This window comes from Gastrolobium bilobum, unplaced genomic scaffold (assembly GCF_033153095.1).
Source record: "Gastrolobium bilobum isolate Gb01-03AN ecotype WA unplaced genomic scaffold, APGP_CSIRO_Gbil_v1 utg21121, whole genome shotgun sequence".
NCBI classification, from domain to species: domain Eukaryota; kingdom Viridiplantae; phylum Streptophyta; class Magnoliopsida; order Fabales; family Fabaceae; genus Gastrolobium; species Gastrolobium bilobum.
In genome coordinates, this window is record NW_026898585.1 from 7,899 (window position 1) to 27,826 (window position 19,928).

At 36.4% G+C, this 19,928-nt stretch overlaps 1 protein-coding gene across 1 annotated transcript; it reads right to left on the minus strand.

Annotated features, from left to right (window-relative positions):
• Positions 1 to 5,712: 5,712 nt before the first annotated feature.
• On the minus strand, positions 5,713 to 9,394 carry LOC133317522 (probable NADH dehydrogenase [ubiquinone] 1 alpha subcomplex subunit 5, mitochondrial). The gene is made up of 2 exons (XM_061519390.1): positions 9,042 to 9,394; positions 5,713 to 6,143 (listed from the first exon to the last, which is right to left on the minus strand). Exons 1-2 carry the CDS (start codon positions 9,352 to 9,354, stop codon positions 5,947 to 5,949), a joined length of 510 nt encoding a protein of 169 aa, XP_061375374.1. The 5' UTR covers positions 9,355 to 9,394; the 3' UTR covers positions 5,713 to 5,946.
• Positions 9,395 to 19,928: the final 10,534 nt, after the last annotated feature.

The window sequence follows — 19,928 nt, forward strand, 5'->3', positions numbered from 1 at the left end:
TATCCGGATATGTACAGTGAAATATCCGGATATTGCATATCCGGATATGGTCCCGAGGAATATCCGGATATTCTGGGATTTCGTAGAACAGTAGCTATGATGTGTGTACAGTAGGCTATTGGGGGTTTGTGGACCCTAGATTGATGAAGTTGAACTTCTGTAATTAATGAACTAAGTCAGAATCAAGTGATTAAGGGCTTATGGCTTGGTATGGAGCCTTAAGACGTAAAACGTAAAGGAAAGGTGTTGTCTTTAAGTTATATGCTTGTGGTGCATTATTATTGATATAGTTTTGGCCCATAACAGATTGTGAATCTGCTTTATTTGGACTTTGAGTTGTGGACTCTTGGCTTTGGGTGTTAGCTTGCAAGGTAAGCTTTCGTGTCCTCAGTTTAGCCATGTTGTGGTTTCACCATGTCCCATGGGGGTGTGGTTGTATGCATGTTGTGTTACATGCTTTGAATATTTGAAATGCTGTTGAGCTTTATATGCAATGGCTTTTAATATGCATGTGTTGTTTCATCTTGACGGTAAGCCTGAGTATGTGGCGTCATACGATATGGTGATCCGGGGTGAATGCAAGTGGCATCTTGCACTAATTGTGGGTAATAGACGTATACTTATTCCTGCATTTCTCTTGCCAGAAGAATAGAATTGACACACATGACATGATTATCTGTTGCATTGCACTATTTTAGAACTGATGATGATAAACTGCTTTTGAACTTATATTGCACATGTAAGTGAGCTTGGGGTGGAAGATCCTTGAGGACCCCTTGTCTTACTGAGATTTCTTGTTTAGAGATCTCACCCCACGTTTGGGGAATGCTTATTTCAGGTTCAGGTAGTATGGTGACTGATGCCTCTGGCGGCAGGAGGCCAGAGCTTAGCTGACTATGATATTACTGCTTATTTGCTAGCATGACTGGATTGGATGCTGCTTATGTTTTATGCACCTTATTTTATGATGAAGTTGTTGAGACTGATGTTGGGCTTTGTTTCCTTATTTGAGTGAGCATGGGGATTTCCATGACACTTGCTGTTAGTACTTTAGATTGGAGTTGTATAAACTGGTAGTTGGTCCGGTCTACCTGATGTAGTTCCGTGACTAGAGACTCATTTATGTTATTTTAATTAATGAGGTATTTCAGTTAGCTGTTTATTGCAATGTACATACAGGCAATGTTTTGAAAATGGTTAAGTAATCAAGTTGGTAATGATTAATGACATCATAATTGAAAAGAAAAAGATATTCCGCAATTTTAATTAAGCGCAGCTTAATACGATATTATGATAACATTACCGTATATATACGGGGTGTTACACAAGGCTGTAAAAAAATGGCGCCACTATCTGTTGGGTTCTAGATTTATAATTAGAACTGACCATAGAAGTTTAAAGGAGCTCATTTCTCAAACTATCCAAACTTTGGAGCAACAGAAGTATGCCTACAAGTTGATTGGGTATGACTTCTCCATTGAATACAAGCCTGGTATAACTAATATTGTTGCTTGTTCTTTGTCCAGAAGAGATGAGGAAGATGATCCTGGTAAGTGCTTAGCCCTTGTCTTAGAAATTTCATTTAAAATTGTTGATCAGATTAAGAGGGAGAACAGTACAGATCCTGAATTGTTACTCATTCATTCGAAATTGGAGAAAGGTGAATGCTCTGATTTGTGTGTATCTGAGAGGAATGGAATTTTATTCCATAAAAATCGCTTTCTCCTTAGCTCAAATTCTCAATTGAAGCAAGAGTTACTGTCAGAAGTTCATGCTACTTTATTGGGGGGCCATGCTGGTGTGACACGCACTCTCCTTCATTTATCAGCCTCGTTTTACTGGCCACAAATGAGGAAAGATGTTACTCAGTTTATCAAGGAATGTGCTACTTGTCAGTTTGTTAAGACAACCACAACTCCTCCATTTGGGTTATTACAGCCTTTGCTAATTCCAAATGGAGTTTTTGAAGATCTTAGCTTGGATTTTATAACTGGACTACCACATTCCCGTGGCTTTTCTGTGATCCTTGTAGTGGTAGACCGCCTTACAAAATATGCACATTTTGGTGCGTTATCAAACCTGTATACAACAGCAAGGGTGGCAGCACTGTTCTGTGATATGGTTGTGAAACTCCATCGGTACCCAAAAACCATAGTTTCTGATAGGGACAGTGTGTTCTTGAGTCAGTTGTGGACCTTGTTGTTTAAATTTAGTGGAACAAAGCTGCATACAAGCACCATTTATCATCCTCAATCTGACGGACAATCGAAAGTTACAAACAGATATTTAGAACAATATCTTCGAGCTTTCTGTTCTGATGAGAACCATAGGTGGTTATTCTATTTGGGTTGGGCTGAGTTGCATTATAATACAGCCCATTACTCTTCTATTGGCATGAGTCCCTTCCAAGCATTATATGGGAGGCTGCCAACAGTGATTCCTTATTACCACCAAGGCTTGGTTAAAGTGGAAGCTGTGGATTCATCCTTAACTCATTGCAATGAACTATTGGCTCAGCTTAAGAATCATTTGCAAGGAGCCCAAAATAGGATGAAGGTGCAAGCAGATAAACATAGGAAGGACATCTCTTTTGATATGGGAGATTTAGTCCTTGTGAAACTCCAGCCTTACAGGCAGATTACGGTGGCAAAAAGACAGAATAAAAAATTGTCAAAAAGGTACTTTGGCCCTTTCCCTGTTATCAGAATTTCGAGCCCGGTGGCTTACCAATTGCAGCTGCCAGAGGGGAGTAAAATACATTCATCCTTCCAAGTATCAATTTTGAAACCGTTCAAAGGTGATCATCCTGATTTGGTTCCAACCTTACCTGTTCTAAATCATGGTGATTGCCCTGTTCAAGAGCCCGTGGCTGTCCTCATGTCTCGTAGGGGTTCATGCAAAAATTCATCTGGCACTCGATGATTGATCCAATGGTCTCATGCTTTACCAGAGGATGCCACTTGGGAGGATGAGGTTGACCTTAAATTGTACTACCCTCACTTGAACCTTGAGGACAAGGTTGCTAACCAAGACGGGGGCAATGTTACGAAGAGGAGGAGTGGAGCTCCAAGTTGGGTAAAAGACTTTGTTGTTAATATTCATTAGGAACATAATTGATAGAGAAGGTTAATAGACTGTTATAGATGTTACTAGACTGTTATTGATGTTACTGATATAGCCATTGTTAATTGTAATTGTGACGTGGCATTGGTTATTACACTCATAGCTTGCTGTCATTATAATAAAAGGACAGCTGTTGTAATTGCTACCATTCATTCAGAAAATAAAACAAAAACAGTTCTCTTGTTTCTTATTTCGTTCCTCTTCCTCTTCCTCTGTTAAGGGTACAAACCCTTATCAGTATATTATATTTAATTTCAACAATTTAATAAAAAAAATAAAGCTAAACTTATAATACCTATCAATGTTGCAAAGAAACATAAGATATTCCAAATGTTTATATTAAATTCAATAAAATAGTCATCGTAATCCAACAAATCTAATAGTTGAAACTCAAAATGCAACGCAACATAACCTTTGAACCTTTTTTGAGTCTTTGCAACGAATATTGGAGTGTCAAAGTGTTGGTGAGTGTCGAGAAGTGTCGGACACGACACGTCAAGAATTTTGAAGTGTCGTGCTTCATAGCATGTAATAATCTAATATCTGTTCTAAAAAAGGTTTTAATCTACACATGCTTTTGAAATGAATATATTTTTTTAAATATTTTGGAGATGGATTTCAAACACAACGTCATCTGTCCTATACAATTGCTAAATTGAGCTTAAAATTAGAAGAAAGTTTAAATATATTTCTGGCTCTCTAAATATTATAATTTTCGATTGCGGTCCCTAATCTATATATTCTAGTTAAAAGATGGCGTTATCTGCTACGAAGAATCCTATGCAGAAAGCACTAATGCGCGATGTCGTGAATATTATAGTAAAAAAAAAAAAAAAATACCCATGTTTATCAAACATTGGTAATATTGAGATAAAACATTTAATTTAGGGATAAAACAAAAAATTGCTACATTGAGAGGAAATATTCAAACATTTAATTTTAAATTTGTTCATTGTTAACATACCAACTAAAATTTCTACTCCAATATACAGTTTTCTCCAACCCATAAATCTTAAACCTAGAAACCTCACCCTCAAGCAACTCATCAACCTAAAATCTATTACTTTAAAACACTCTGATCATTCTTTAAGCTATCCAAAGCTAACAACATTCATGTTATATAAAATACAATTTAAATCATGAAGTGTATCCGGTCCATTCATATAACCCATGTTTATCAAACCTACAACTAAACCACCAAACATCCATAACCACCCACTTGAGACCCATCACATCTCAAAGTTACTGCTTTGTTTCCAAATTCATAGCCTGTATGCAACAAAGACCGCCACTATCTTGAACTCTATATGCCTATGTTTTGTGGCCTTAAAGATAAGTCATTAACAAGCATCAATTTCAACCATCATATCTCAAGTTTGTCCCTCCACATCACTGGATAACACCCACAATCATGAGCCCATAAAAATTTCATTGCCTTCTTGTTGAAGCATCCCTTCTTGTAAACATCATTTTCCATTCCTTAAAAAAGAAGAGGGGGAAAGAAAGCAGCAAACCTCTAATTCCCCGTTCTTTTTCTCTATCTTGCACTGCATGTTAGTAACACTCACATTCACATACCAGAAATTGTGATGACTCATCTAATTCATCCAAAAAATGAAGAATGATGATGGAAATGTAACAAAAGAAAAAATTGAAAAAGAAAGATTCTTGTTTTAATAGATGGCATCAAATGAAATCAATTTTGTTTAGCTCAACAACGAAACCAAAAATTTAAAAGCAAGGGCAAAAACAAATAAAAAAAAGAAAGAAAAGGAAGTGTCTCCAAGAAGACTACACTAATGAGTAATTAAGTAACAAAACAAATGAAATTTAAAGAAACTGAAGAGTCTCTGAAATGGTGAAAGTTGAGGTTGAAACAGTAAGGGAATGTAAAAAGCAATGAAAATGGTAGTGGGGTGCGTTTCATGTGCAGGAAAATAAGTTGAAAGTGAAGAAGTGGCTCATGCTGAGAGTTGAGACATTTTCAAATCAGAGATTAAAAACAGAGTGGTGAGACAGCTAAAAAAATAGAATTACGAAAAGCTGATACATTGATCATGCACATGATGTGGTACATGTGACCGACCCTCTCAGCCTACAAGCTTGAATTTATAAATTATAGATACATATTAAATAAATGAGTTTAATGTTTCTGCTTTTACCATGAAAAAATTTCTCTGTCACACTTATATAAAAGTGAGTGAATCCCATTATAAAAAGAAAAAAAAAAAATTAGTAGAACTCACTTAATTTTATGTGAGTATCGCAAAAAAAAAAAATTCTGTAATCAAAACTGTCATAAATTCGTAATTTCTTATTTAAAAAACAATATATCAATTTTTCTGCCAATTAATGAATGATCGAATAAAGAAACAGAAACATTTTTCCCTAAATAAATAAATTATGTAAAAATTAATAGAACAAAGAGAAATAAACAAAGTGAACTGATCCGTGAATGACAATGCAGTTTCAACATGTTTAGGGGAAACAATGCTGCAGTAGCGCAGCTGAGAGGTTCCCTAACTTGAGCCCCTCCTCAGAATAGTACTTTGCTGTAAGCAGATGCTTTAGGGTGACATGTAACTCAAATAAACAAATAAATGAAAAACTCTTATTGTGTGGATCTTTGAGCCATGTCGTTTCATGCATAATACAAAGTGAAGCAAAAAATTATTGTAATTTCATACTGTTAAGTTATTTAGGAGCCAAGGTTGTCTCACACAAAGACTATTGAGTCTGAAACTTCTTAACACAAACAATTTAATGCAAAGAAAGGAAAAATACATTCAAATCAAGAAGCCAAAGCTCTAATGTGGCTACAGATCATGCCTTTGTTGGTGATTCACTAGAGCTGGCAGCAGTAGTATTTTTCCCTGATTGAGATGTAAGTGTCTCTAGAGTGCTGTGAAATTCTTTTGGGAGAGGAGGAGGTCGGTGGAGAGGAACATGCTTGGGAACTGGTGCATCATTTTCAATCACCTCACATTCGTAATCATCTGGGACACCCCAAGGATCCCACTCTGCAATCCCACATTTGCATAGTACATAAGTAAAATAACAACTTTTCCTAATCAGTTGATGCAAAAGCTTTCCCATGGATGCATTTAACAAATTGCCTTTCATTTGAACCAATTCAAGACTTATAATATTCTGTTATTCCAAAAGAATAAAAATAAAAATTGTTAGAAATAATATAATATTAAATAGTATTGTATTATTTCTTATTCTGTTATTCTAGTAGGTTATTTGGGCTTGGCCCATTAGGTCATTTAACCTCTTTAAATAGAGGTCTTTTGTATAGTTCTATACACAATTGAATACAATACATTCATACATTCTAATTTGGTATCAGAGCCTCGTGTTCTGGGTTCGATCCTCGTTGCCCCTCACTTTCTTTCAAGTGAAATTTCTTTCTTCGCATAGGTAGGTGGGCCTATGCATTGTCCACTCTTCAAGCCCAGTGGGCTCTCGTGTGAGGGGGCGTGTTGAGATATATAAAATCATTAATTTAACCTCACCCAACAGCTTAAGCTTTTGGGTTGAATTGGTTCTTTACACTGGTTATCCATATATACCACAAGTATGCTACTGAAACTCCAGAATCAGAAGAAGCTCCAAACAGACAGATGGAATTGCAAGGGCCTGTAACAAGGAGAAATCTCAGAAGCAACGAGGGTTTCTCAAGGAGAAGTAGGTTGAAACTTAGATTCAGAAGTATCTCTATTTTGGGCAGGATTTTTCAGATAACAGGTTACTTCCATTCCACCTAAGTGCCTAAGATTCAACGGTTTTCAAAATCTTACTCGGGATCCCAGCAAAACAAGTTCTATGCTGGGATTTCAGCCAAAAAAAAGATTAGAATCATATATATTAAGTTTAGACTAGTGATTCTGACAACACTGGATTGTTTGAAGTAAAAATATATATATATATATATATATATATATATATATATATATATAATTTACTAGCACTTGAATTACTCTAACTCTAAGAGAAATAAAATAATGTGGTGGAAGATTGCATCCTTCTTTAATTAATACCAACATACAGATTCATATCTCGAGTTGGAAGACAAATAGACGGTCTACTAGTACATAGAACAAGACTCAAACAGGGCCTCTGACATATGAAGGTAAGGTCAAAAACCAGGATGGCAGGAACTATCTCTTATGCTGCAGTTTATTGGGTAATAAGTGGATATATAATAAGAATCAATCTATGAAAGTTTATACAAGAGATAAAAAAAATAGGAAGGTTTGGGCTGTTAATGAATTGACACATACACAAATTGGTGGGAATAGTCATCAACAGAATCAAAGGGGAGTTTTGTTAGTGGCCAGGTCAGCATTGGTCGGACCCATTAAATGGTGCTGAACGGAAATTAGTTGGTATCCTCGAAAATCCTGGACTTGGCTGTACTTGGGAATGAATCAGAGCTTCTCCAATTACTGTGATACCTTTCTGCATTGTTTGCTTTCTGTTTTTCCATCTTTCCTTCCCAGATTTCAGCTCCCTCCCTTACTCATTGCTGTACTGGGTTATTGAGATGTAGTAATATACAAGCCTATATAGTTGTATTATCTTAATTTTCTCCCAATTCTGTGACTGGTAGTCTGGTACCTATCAATATATTAGACCTTTTTTGTTTTCTGCTACAATAACAGCACATTAGTCTTGATTGGCTACAGACCAAGACAATGATGAACTTCTACAGTAGAAAAACATGGAAACGAGTACATGCTAAAATCCTAAATTACCAGGATTTCAAAAGTGAAGGCTTCCAACCAACTTGCTCGTGTGTTCATCTGCTAATTTCTATCCCATTTCCACTATTGATTTTATGATGCTTTGCAGCCTCTTGTTCATTTATTCCTTCATTCCATAGTTTTCTTTCACAAAGAAAAAAGAACTAAAAGCCATGTTCGCAAAATGCAATGTTTTTCAAAGCAAATGATAGCAACAGTGCAACAACAGAATACTTGCTGACAAGTGAAAACGGACCAGTTGAAAAAGGCAACCTACACAGGGTCATCCGTAAAACTAAGATTTATACATATAATAGATCGACTGCTGCCAACAATGAAACCATTCAATCCCTCGGAGCACAAATGCATTCACAAATGAAAACGGGAAACCAAACAAAAGAAAAAACATCCTAGTACATTAACATTTGCATTCACCTTTCCATCAGCCCTCAATCACACCATTCTACAAAGGTAAAAACACAAACATAAAACAAAACACAAATCATCACACCCAACAATAAACACACGACAATGTGACACTTTGATGATGCTAAACAAACCAAACAAACAACAAAAAGAAGTAACAACCCACAAAGAAGGATGTGATTTCCCGGACTTGTATGATTAATGCATATGGAAAAAAAAAAGGGCGAGGACATGAAGATGTTAAGCTGTTTCAGAAGACGAGAGAGTATGGGAATACAGTGTTGCCATTCTGTGACTTTTTTATCTGTTTTATCAGCTTGTGATCACTCTGAACCAGTGGATGAACGAAAAAAAAAAAAAAAGTATCAATTTGTTGAAGAAGAAATTTTGTCTTGAACCAAATCCAAAGCACTACTCATGCTTCATCGATATCTTATCCCAAGCTGGTAAGACTGAAGTAAGATCCACAAACCACAATAAGATTGAGCAGTGTCAAACCACCCACACACACACACACACACAAATAAATAAATAAAATAAACATGCAAATTCATGAAACCCTGCAAATAATCGAGTACTTTTTCTATCACATCCATATATTTTTTTTTTAATAAAATAACAAAGACAAAAACATTAAAACACAACACAACATAGAAAAAAAAAAAAAAAAAAACCTTAAATTCCTCGACCCAGAAAAACAAAGAATAAAACCACAGAATACAACATAAAAAAAGAGGAACAAACCGATCATGTAGGAAATGAGCTTGAGTTCATCCTGAGCTTCCTCGATGAGCTCTTCGACCTGTCCACAACCAAGACGGTTCTCGATGGCTTCCCAATCCTCTTCATCCCGACACACCTTGAGCCTGTGACTGGTGAAGCTCTCCACCGCTTTACGGTACCCTTCGTCTTCTGGAACCTTCTTGATCTCATTCAGGGTCTTGTCGTACAACCCTATCAGCACCTCACGCGCGTTCGGAACCACATCCAGCCCAACGATCCCCGTCGTCTGCTTCACCTTCGCCATCAATGGCCGCGCCACCGCACGCAGGAACATCTTCGATCGCTCTCACTCTTCTTCTTCTGCTTCTTCTCTGTGAATGCTCCCAGTGTAGTTCGATATTTTGCTTTTCTATTGGGCCATTGACAAAGATCGAATTTGGGCCAGCAGTTGATGGGCCCATCATTGATGGACTTCGCTTGTTGGTTCCGCTGATTCATCTCATGCTTACGCTCACTACTTTTAGAAGGAGGAAATTTTCATTAATTATGCAATTCATACTCTCGACTAATATTAGAAATTTATAAATTCATATCAGAATAAAAATAAAGAAATGGATGGAATAAATACAAATAGACGATTCACATGTTTTTAATTTTACTGGGGTGGTATGAAACAGGGCACGATATTAACAGATATGGTTCAAGTCTCATTTTATGAGAGCTCAAGGAATGGAATTTAAAGAAGAATTCAATAGTTTGATTCAAAAAATATTATCTACATCGAATTTATGGTTATAAAAAATATTTGTCATATTTTTTATTTTTTTTGGTACATTGCCAGGAGATATTCCCATTCAACCTTCTCCGGGCACCATGCCCTCGGGGTACGACCCGTTTGGGCTAGCCCTTCATTGTAAGGGTGGATGCACTAAGCTTGAGGCAGGGTTTGATCCCTGCACCAAGCAATCCCTTGGGAGCTCAGCTGCCAACTGAGCTATTCTTGGGGTTATATTTGTCATATTTTAAAAGATAAGATTTGGGTTGTGTTTGAATTTGATTGGGTGCAAAATTTGCTATTACAATCTTTCTTTAATTATTAGAAATTTTATTGCTGATTGATTTGTAACGACTCATCCTTATTTTTATCTTTTTATTTTTAGAAAATAGTTATCCTTAGCATTATCTTTATTTTTATTTTTAAAAGTTTCTTTCGTATTAGGATTTAAATTATGTTTTGAATGTAAGGAAAACAATTAATGAGAGTTCTATCTAGAGTTTTATTAAAAAAATTGAGAATTTTCTCTCAATTCTTTGAAGAACTAGTGAGTTTATCTGAATCACTCTATGTTGTTCACCAATTTGACTTATTAAATAAATTTTCATAACTATTTGTGGCGTCATTGACTATACCAATTTAAGTTTATTAAAATATTCACAAGACATATTCGATTCTATAAGATCTTCATAAGATATTAATTTCCAACACTTCCAACTTTTTTTTTATATATATAAACTTGCATTCTAATATATTTGTATATAATAATGGTACTAAGATACAAACCTCTAACCTAAAAAGGTATATATTTGCATTCACAAAAAAAGGTATATATTTGTTTATGGGTGCATATTTTCTTATGTTGTAGGATAGTAGGAGAGGAAAAAAATAGAGATAAGTTAAATGTGGGTCCCACATTTTAAATTAAAAAAGAAAAAAAAAATTAATTGGCACGGAAAACGAATTTGTGTAGGAAAAAGTTCTTATCTCATGTAGATGGAGATAATGATTTCCCTTTGTTTATTCATGTCTCTATAAGTTTTTTTCGGATTTATCATTTTTTTCTTCGATTAACTTGTTCATTTTTAAAAAAAAATAAAATTCTTAGTTTATGGACAATGTTTTGTTTTTATGTTCATGTGATGAATGAATTCATCAATTTGTGCTTATGTTCTCGTTTGTTTCCCTCAATCTATTACACATGGAACTTATAAATAATAATTGTTCCCAATTGATTGTAACATCAATTTGTTTACGCTCTAAAACAGTTTTTTATTTTATTTTAAGTTTCTTTTTTTTTGGAGATATTGTTCCGCATTCTTATTTAAATTTGATTGTAAAAAATGATTTTAAACTTATCACTTTTCTTACCTATTTGGTTATCATTGAATTATTTTGAAATCAATGGTTAATAATAATAACTACCGTTGATTTTAAATTGATATAATGATAAACAAACATGTGATAAGAGTGATAAACCTAAAATGGTGATAAATATAACCGATCCCGTAAATAAATTATCTTTTCTATTCTTAAATTAATGCTTTATTCCTAATTTCCATCACAATATTTTATAAAATAAATAAATATTATATTTTCCACTCATTAAATGATTATTTTTAAAAGGGTATTAACATGTTTACCAAAAAAAATAAGGGTATTAACCTTAACACTTTAGAGTTTGTAACTCATGCTAGAATATTTTATGACCAAAATATTACTGCAAATATTTATTAATTTTACTGAATGAGTGTTTAGTTGATGTTAAAATATTACTGAAAAAATATGTAACTTTTACGAAACTACCCTCCCTCATAATAAATAACTTTAAACACGATGTTTTAGAAACAAAATTCATTAAACAAATTCATAAAACAACAGTGCATTATGAACCACGATGGAGATCTGGACGTGCACAAGGTTAGGCAAGTTTCACGGCATGCATCATGAAGTTAGATAGAGATCTGGTTAACGATTTGTGAAACAACTTATGCCAGGGCTCACAAGGGTATTTTTGTCTGCAAAAAATGTAAATGGATACCCAATAGGCAGGTATAAAAAAATTACCATATTGAATGAGGTATTTTTTTGGCCTATCGGTAGTGTTAAATGGATACCTGGTCACAAAATATCCCAAGGCAAAATTTATGTTTTCCTTGTACCAAATATGGATATAAATAATTCCCACTATCAAATTTCTGGATATCCATTTTATTACCATGTACCAAACAGCTCCTAAAGGATACTTAAGCAAAACCCACGTAATAAAATAAGGTTTTGCTGTGCATAGACAATAACAATGTTGGCTCTCATCTTCTCCAATCTGCCCTGCAATCAGTAATAACTTTTTTTCTTTATTTTTTTCTTGATTGTGGTTTTTCTTGCTGTTTTGTATTATTCAATGTTAAATTGAGTTTGAACTTTATTCAATATTGTCAATTTCTTGTACATAGCTTGTTGGGCAAAAGATGTATGGAAAAAAATATTTATCATTTTAAATATATAACTTGTGTATTTTGGTGCATATTAATGATATTTTATATTCTCTCTCCTTTGTAAAATTGGCACCAAAAACAGTCATTTTATTTAAAATGACATAATTTTGTATCATTTAAAATAATAAATATTTTTCTTTTTTTTCAGTTAAAATCAATTTTGATGTGTGTGTGTGTGATGGTATTCTCTCCCGGAATCATTTGGCAGGATCAACAGGAGTTGTTTTCACACGGAATCACACCCCATATTAATTGTTACGATGAAAGTTGGAGAGATATTTGCTTAATCTTACATAATATCATAAATAATGTTAGGACCAAATTATTTTGCTTGGAAATATCTGAAATCTTAAAAAAAAACATTTTTATGTCGAATCAAACAGGTTCTTTCGTTTCTGTCTATGCCTTTTTTTCTACTTATTTTTCTAATTTTAAAAGATTGGTGGTTTTGATGAAATATAATATAGCATCTTTATTTTTGTTTACGTTCTGGGTCAAATTTCAAAATGTTAAACTAATTCATTTTATTTTTTCTTCCAAAGTGAATATTATATCTCATCATGTTTGAGTTTAGTAAAGAGTACTTCAATAAGTGGAGTAGCCACAGCCAAGTCACCAGGTGCCAAGGCACTTGCTTGGCTTTTTTTTGTTTTTTACTTATTATATAATTAATTATAATTAACTAAGGTAAAAATTATAATTTGATACCACCTAAATAGAAAATTAAATACTCAATACAAGGTAACAACAAACATCTAAATGCAAACAAATAATAAGAAACATGTATAGTATGGTTATTTTTGTGTTTTACATTTTTTCTTATTTTTTATCCTGTATATTTGTTTTTTTTCCTGCTTTATTCTAATCAGTTATGTTATTTATTCTTACTCTTATTATTTTAAAAAAGAAAGACTTTTAAACAAATCACAAAAATGATTAGTTGACCTATTTCAAAATTTGGACCCAACTAAATCAAATAAACCCATTTAAAGTAGAAAAAAAAGGTTTGTCCTTTTAAAGAACATAAGGTTGTAAACTTTTAGTTTTTGACACTATATCTTACCAGTAAAACATAGTTATAATATGAAAAATTGCTTTTTTTTTCTATTTTCTCGGTCACTTCAGCTAACTTCGAGAGAGAGAAAAAAAAACTTTTCATGTTATAAATATTTCTTACCGATAAGACATAGTGTTAAAAACTAAAAGGACACAATTTGTGTCCGTTAAAAAGACAAACACTTAATCCTTGAAAGTAACAATCATGAAACCAAATGAATAACAGGACTATAATTATGGAATATGAAGGTTCATTAAACTATTGTGTTTTGGGTTATTGCACACACAAAGAATAGTCAAAAACCTAATTTCCAAATGTGAGAACTTTTCATCGTGCTTATGATTATTGCAAACAAGTGCAACGTTCTCTAACGTGAGATATTGAAAATTTAAGGAATGGAGATAATAAAAGAGGAGACGAAGGACAATGCTTATTATACATATAATTATTATATTTGTGTGTTTTCATATCCTTAGGATAATGTTTGGTTCATTACTTATTATGTTGTAGGAAGAAAGTGAAATTCTTATGTTTGAAATGTTTATCGAAAAAGTTAGTGCATTTTTATATGTTTGCTTTGATATATAATCAATTATAATTCTTCATTTGAATTTTCAATATTATGTGACATTATTTAGTACATAATTTAGATAACTATGTTAGAATTCATAGTAAAAATTTTTCCTGATAAATTTGTGTAATTACGATAAATATTTTGATAATTTGATATGTCAAATTTTTTGGCACCACCTAAATTTTTGGGTTGGCTCCGCCACTTCTTCAATATATAGATTATCTGTGATGGCTTGTTCCCTATTATAGAGTCCTAACATATCTTCTTCTTGGTGCTGTCATAATATACTCAAAATAGGTTGAATATCTGTTAAATAATTGCAATGATGTGCTCGCTAAAATCAATAAATTATTTGCGATCAATACAAATGACTTTGTGTTATGGACCCGTATAAGGGGCCCATTGGATGGCAGGCCCAATAATGGGCAATCCAAGATCTGAGTCAATTATACTTACGAATAATATCCATCAAGGATATTAATCCTGATATGATAGCATAGCAAACAGGCTGGGGCCCTCATTAGAGGCACCAAAGGCCCGCATCACACTGCCCACAGGTAACCTCTATAAATACAAGGTAAACCCTAAAGGTACATTACGCTCTCTCTCTTACTGTTATGCTGTCACTATGCGCACACACACAAACCCCTTTAGCTAACGCTGTTAGTAGTCTATTGGGCACAATGATCTGCTTGACTCTAGGGTATCTCTTCCATAGATACCTTGGAGAGGGCACTAGATCCAAGATCAACATATCAGCCCATTGGGCTAGACATCTCTGTCTCTAAGACAAAACATTGGCGCTGTCTGTGGGGATTCTTATTTGAATTTGAAGTTCCCACCATTCTGACCTAAAGATGGCAGTCCGTACAAGAAGTAACAGCCACCCACTCAGAATCAGCCGCTGGATCCAGTTTTGGAAGAGGTTAATCAACCTCAGAACCAGACTGAGAATGAGATAGATTACGATCATGTTCATGTCAGTGAGGATGTGTCAGACACAACTTCCACTCCAGCACATCATGTTCGGGTTGCGGCTCCAACTATGAACAATCCTCCCCAGCATCCTGGGGATTTTGCTGCGCACGTTGCTCAATCTGCAGATCCTGATTCCCGACTTGTACAAAATGTGTTCGCTGCAATTTTACGGCGAATAAAGGAGGTGGAGAATCATAATAACCTCCAGCGACGACAAGACTTCCAGAGGATACAGGAAGAGAATACGAGGAGAATGCAGGATCTAGAACAACGCTTAATAGAAAGCACCAGACTTAGGGTGAGAGAGGTTCAAGGCCAAGATGCTAATGGCCGTGAGGGGAACCATAACCCGGACCATCAGAACCGAGTTACTGAGGTAGAGAACCAGGGTAGGGGCAATATGAACCTGAGTGCAATGGAAATTCAGAATACGGCCGCTCAAATCTTTACCAGAATGCTTCATCAGGAATAAATGGCCAGGGAAATCGGGATGGTACACACCTTGACCAAAATGCTCAAGCTACTAGAGGACGCGTGGAACCCGGTGGCTACAGGAAGAAATACAGTAGGGGGCAATATAATAACAATCCCTTTACTGGTGAAATACTAAATGCTCCATTCCCAGAGGATTTTGATCCGGCACGCTTGCCGAAATATGATGGAAGCCAGGACCCACAAGTCCACATTGATGCTTTTGATACGGACATGTATATTCGAGGGATAGATGAGCCCCTCATATCTCGAATATTTTCCATAACTTTGACTGGAGTAGCGTAGGTATGGTTTTCAACCCTTCCTGCCAATTCTATTGGATCGTTTGAGGAATTTGGACAAAAATTTCTTCTGAATTTTGCAACTAGCAAAAAACATCCAAAGTCTGAGTTCGCCCTGGGGAAGATACGACAACAACCCGGAGAAACCCTCCAGTGGTATCTTAACCGGTTTAAGGACACGGCCTTACAGGTGCCGGGTTTACCGAAAAATGTCCACGTACACCTTATTGTGGCTGGCTTGGATGCTGCATCTAGACTAGCCAAGTCGGTCTATAAAGATCCAGTAAGAACGTTGGAGGAATTCAGAACTCGTTCGAAGAAATACCTAGAGCTCGAACAAATGGAGATAGCAAATGCTCAGTTTGAGGAAGATAAAAGAGTAAGCCCAAGGAGGAGGAGCCTGACCCTAAGAGAAAAAGACCGAGCTAGTGGTAAAAAGAAAGACTCTAGAGGCAGAAACCTAGATGATAGAGACCAGGTTGGAAGGTATGTGAAGTACACACCGTTAAATGCTTCGCGCTCTCAAATTTACAGGGAAGTGGCTATGACAGAAATGAAAAAAGTGGATAGACCCATGCCCATATTTGACAGAAGAGGGTTGGACAAATCCAAATATTGTGCCTTCCATGATGGACCAGGCCATAACACTGATCAATGCTGGGATCTCCGAGATGTTGTGGAGAAATTTGTGAGAGAAGGTAGATTACGCCAGTATGTGATCAAAACTCAAGGTTCCAAGAACAAAAGAAAGTCTGGAAACCGGAAAAGGAGTAAGAGTCTGATACCTGAGAAGAAAAAGAAAGAAGAAAGGAACCAGAAAGATGATTCCAATAATGACGAGTTCCCAGAAGCAGAGTTCGACTGCTACGTGATTAGTGGAGCCCTTGGAGGAGGAGAAGACACTATAAGTGCAAGACGAAAATACTTAAAGGAAGTACTCTCAATCCGGGATCGTCCCAGATTTAAGGAGGACCCTAGCAAACCAGACCCTCTTCTGCTATATTTCATGAAAGAACACAAGAAAGGTGTCTTGCCAGAGCATGTGGATGGACTAGTTGTCACCGGAACCCTGGTAAATTGTCTGAGTTAAAAAGATATTCATAGATGCAGGAAGTAGTGCCGACATTATACTATGGGGTGCTTTCAAGAAGATGAACCTTGATGAGGAAAACCTCAAACCCTGCAAGACACCTCCTAAAGGCTACATAGATCTCAGGTTAATCATGGGAACAAAAGAAGCGTTCAAGTCAAAACGAGTGAGATTCATAGTGGCGGATTTCTCGTCAGAATACAATATAATTATGGGGAGACCAACCATACACAAATGGGACATGTTGGTCTCAACAAAGCATCAAAAGATAAAGATGGTAAGCAGCAAGAACGAGGTCATAACCATTAGTGGTGATAAAAAAGAATTCAGGGAATGCTATTTTGAAACAGTCAAAGGAAATGAAGGAGGACACCTGAGCCCACCCCAAATATGTCCAGGGAATAAAATTGGCAAAAAGGTGACCCCTCATTATTCAGGAAAACCTGTCAATGTGGTTGAACTGGACATAAGAGAAGAAGTAATCCCCAAGCCAGAACCTGGTGTGGAATTGGAAGATCTTGTGCTGGAAAAAGAACCTGGTCAATTTACCCGAATTGGCAAGACCGTAGATCCCCAAATCAAGGAACAGTTAGCCGGGTTTCTAAAAAGCATCACGAATGTTTTTGCATGAAAGTCATCAGAGATTTTCGGCATAGACCCAACTTTTTGCTGCCACAAACTGGTAGTTTACCCGGGATCACAACCAGTTTCTCAGAAGTAAAGGAAGCTTAGGCTAGAAAAAAAAACAAGTTCTGAAGGAATATGTGAAGGAATTGCTGGATGCGGGTTCATTCGCAAAATACAATATACAAACTGGCTTGCAAATGTTGTTATGGTTAAAAAGCCTAATGGCAAATGGAGAGTCTGTACTGATTATACAGATTTAAATAAGGTATGCCCAAAGGATTCTTATCCTATGCCTAACATAGATCAGCTAATGGACAACTCAGCTGGATTCCAATTGCTATCCTTCATGGATGCTTATTCGAGTTATAATCAGATCTCGATGTATCCTGAAGATCAAGAAAAAACTATCTTTATTGCTGAAAAGGCCAATTACTGCTACAATGTGATGTCATTTGGGCTTAGAAACTCTAGAGCTACATACCAGAGAATGATGAATAAAGTGTTCGAAGATCAATTGGGCAAGAATATAGAAGTATACATTGATGATATGATCGTTAAGTCGTTTGACATGACGAACCATGTCCGAGATTTGGAGCAGACATTTCAAAAGCTTAAGAAATACCGCATTCGACTGAACCCGGTAAAATGTGCGTTTGGAGTTCCAGCGGGAAATTTTTTGGGTTTCATGCTAACCTATAGGGGAATTGAAGCAAATCCCGACAAATGCAAGGTTGTGCTTGATATGAAAGCTCCTCAAAACAAAAAGGAGGTTCAGCAATTGACTGGTAGGCTGGCTGCACTAACCCGGTTCTTACCCAAGTCTGCTGAAAATGCCCTCCCATTCTTCAAATTACTAAAGAAAGAGGTTGTGCAAGGCTGGAACTCAGAATGTCAATCCGCGTTCGAAAAGGTCAAGAAATGCTTGGCAACCCCACCAGTGCTATCTAAGCCAGAACCAGGAGATGTTCTAATCTGAGCCAATTTACTTTGTCAGTAGGGCCTTGCAAGGTCCCGAGTTGAGGTACCAAAAGCTAGAAAAAGTGGTCTTTGCCTTGCTGACTACGGCAAGGAGACTACAACCATATTTCCAGGGACACCAAATAGTAGTATGAACTAATCAACCTATATGGCAGGTGTTGCATAAGCCAAATCTGGCAGAAATAATGACTAACTGGGCAATTGAACTCTCAGAATACGACATAACGTATGAGAGTCAGAAAGCCATTAAATTTCAAGCTTTTGCCGACTTCATAATGGAGCTCACACCCGTCAGTTCGGAAGAAAAAGAAGCAGAGGATACTTGGAGGGTGTACGTAGATGGATCCTCCAATGATAAAGAAAGTGGAGCTGGGATAATACTCGAAAGTCCAGAAGGGGTGGAAATAGAACACTCTTTGAATCTGGGTTTCTCAACTTCAAACAATCAAGCAGAGTACGAAGCGCTAATAGTCGGGTTGATGCAGGCTAAAGAACACAGAGCCAAAAAGGTTAAAATCTTCAGTGACTCCCCACTGGTGACTTCCTATATAGAAGGAAAATACCAGGCCAAAGGCCCTCTATTGATAAAATACTTGAATAAGGTTCGAGAGATGATGGCCGAGTTCAATGAGGTGAAAGTCACTCACATTCCTCGAGGGAAAAATAGCTGAGCTGACATCTTGTTTAAATTGGCAAGTACAAAAAATCCAAGCAACCACAGAACTGTGGTGCAACAAAGCAGAATAGAGCCAAGTTGTGTGATGGTAATCATCTCGGCAAATGACTGGAGGCAACCCATAGCGGCATACCTTGAGAAAGGGACGCTGCCTGAGGACACAATGGAGTCCAGAAAGCTGGACCGGGATGCAACACAATACACAATTGTGGATGACCGACTATATAGAAAGGGACTGCACATCCTTATGCTGAAATGCTTGAACTCAGAAGAAGCAGAGTACGTGTTGGCCGACATACACGAAGGAATCAATGGCCACCATATGGGAGGAAAAGCTTTGGCTAGAAAGGCTCTCCGAGCTGGCTATTACTGGCCAACTATGGAAGCAGATTCCAAAGAACATGTCAAGAGATGCGAGTATGCGACAGTTGTCAAAAGCATGCCAAGTTAATTCTTTCACCACCGGAAGAATTGAAGTACATCTCAGCTCCATGGCCCTTTTTCAAATGGGGGATGGATTTGCTGGGACCCTTCAAAGCTGCAGAGGGACAATTGAAGTGGCTAATAGTGGTCGTAGATTACTTCACCAAGTGGATAGAAACAGAACCGATTACCATAATAACCTCGGCCAGGGTACAAAGGTTCTTTGAAAGGAACATTGTGTCCAAATTTGGAATACCAGCCGAGGTGGTAACTGATAATGGAACATAGTTTGCTGATAAAAGATTCCAGGAGTTGATGAAAGACCTAAAGGTCAGACATCGCTTTGCATCTGTGGAACACCCACAGTCGAATGGGCAAGCTGAGGCTGCAAATAAGGTACTTGTTGACAGACTCAGGAAACGAATGATGGATGCCAAGGAAAGCTGGGTTCATCAACTACAC

Coding starts and splice junctions, on each gene's coding strand:
- LOC133317522 (XM_061519390.1), bottom strand. CDS start 9,354: ATGTTCCTGCGTGCGGTGGCGCGGCCATTGATGGCGAAGGTGAAGCAG. Junction 6,144..9,041: donor GCTCATTTCCTACATGATCG/GTTTGTTCCTCT, acceptor GTGGGATTGCAG/AGTGGGATCCTTGGGGTGTC.